Source organism: Triticum urartu, chromosome 3A (genome assembly GCF_056163025.1).
Source record: "Triticum urartu cultivar PI428250 chromosome 3A, HENAU_Tu73, whole genome shotgun sequence".
NCBI lineage: Eukaryota > Viridiplantae > Streptophyta > Magnoliopsida > Poales > Poaceae > Triticum > Triticum urartu.
In genome coordinates, this window is record NC_141875.1 from 9,253,460 (window position 1) to 9,255,096 (window position 1,637).

A 1,637-nucleotide genomic window follows, 5' to 3' on the forward strand; every position below is an offset into this window, starting at 1 on the left:
GTGACATCAAATGCCTTCCATTACGTTATTTCCAACCAAACACTGAAATGGAACCGTTCCATTACACCTACTTGCCCAACCAAACGTAGGAACGGAACCAACCCATTCTAGTGGAATGGAATGTCACGGAACCATGACATTCCATTCCACTTCGTTCTCCAACCAAACACACCCTTAAGCAACAGAAGTAGCTAACCACCTTGGGATCCAATTGAGTCATCTAATTCAATAATAATGTATGAGCTGCAAACTCGATGATACCTAGTTCATTGGCAGCACACCGTAAAATTCAATAATTCAAATAATCAATGACTCCATAGTAATACTCAAACGTTAAATAAAAAGGTGTGCTGTGCACCGTGACCAAGCAAAAAGATAGCAGTACTACCAGTCCAGTACATTCTTTGGCCATCATGCGCCCATCCTCGTCGACAGCAGTTGATCACTAAATGTGGACTTTGGAAACTTCCTCAATATATAGCTAGTTACATGTTGCTATATTTTATTACACAAGGGGGTTTGCGAGCAAGTTTGGGAATAAGCTCCTTCATAATAGACGGGCAACTTCTTGCTAGATGCTCAAAGTCAGAACTCCGTGTGATCAGATCCAGCATGCTATTGTTACAGGACTCAAGGAATCTGAAGCATTCCTCCTTGAGTGCAGGACAAGCATGTTGCTCGGCGAGTGCCACTGTAGTGGCCACTGTGCTAGTGTTGATGTAACCGCATAGTTTCTCTTCGCAGGTCAACTTCAGTCTCTTGAGGCCGTACCTGTCCGCGGCAACAAGCAAATGCTGGATCATCCCTAGTGCATCAGCATCGTCAATCTCAGGCGCCGAATCGGTGTAGATAAAATAAAGCAATGCCTGGAATACTTTTGGCTCCATGTCCTCTATCTGCACGCACATTGATGTGCTCTCCTTCATTGGACCCAGAAGCTGCGCCCTGAAGACAGAGGAACGAGCACCAAGGACACACCTGTGTGCGGCGAACATCTCACCGCCGACCTCGAACATGACATCCGCCCCTTCACCGGAGGAGAGGAGCTGACCGAGATCATGGAGGATATCCGACGGCGGCACTAGCATGCGATCATGGTTCCGTCCAGGAACGTACTCGGTGGAAATCTCCTTGGACACAATGATGTCGAATTGGACACTGAAACCACCGTTCTCCCGTGACACGTGACCTAATCTCTCCAGATCAGCCCTGGTGATGAACCGAGAGTAACCCCACGGCCCTTCATTGCTGGAGAAGGTGCAGCACCTCCACCCACCTCTGCAGCCGTAGGACGGCACCGGCTTCCCGTGCGCGTCGAGTAGGCTGATCTTGACCTGCGTCGTGACGACCTCGAAGGCGCCGGCCGGGACGAGGAAGAGGAAGACGGATATCCAGCCGGCGTCCTGCGGGCCCTGGCCGTCGGGGTAGAACTCGACGTACCAGCGGCGGCCTCCGGCGAGGAAGGTCTCCGATTTGACGCACTTGCCGTTGCCGAGCCCTTGGTATGTCGGGTACACGTTGATGTATAGAAGTAGAACATGCGAGCCTGACCTGGGTGAGACGGTCTGAGGCTTGACGGCGGCAGCGGCGGTGGCGGAGGGAGTTGGGGTGGAGGAGCTGGACATGACACAACCCAT

The 1,637-nt window shown here is 51.5% G+C and overlaps 1 protein-coding gene across 1 annotated transcript; it reads right to left on the reverse strand.

Annotated features, from left to right (window-relative positions):
* Nucleotides 1–485: 485 nt before the first annotated feature.
* On the reverse strand, nucleotides 486–1,637 carry LOC125549620 (BTB/POZ and MATH domain-containing protein 2-like). The gene has a single exon (XM_087545914.1). The coding sequence runs from the start codon at nucleotides 1,635–1,637 to the stop codon at nucleotides 486–488; it is 1,152 nt and encodes a 383-aa protein (XP_087402040.1).

Bases quoted from the DNA above. Each gene is read 5' to 3' on its own strand.
- LOC125549620 (XM_087545914.1), bottom strand. From the start codon at position 1,637: ATGGGTTGTGTCATGTCCAGCTCCTCCACCCCAACTCCCTCCGCCACC.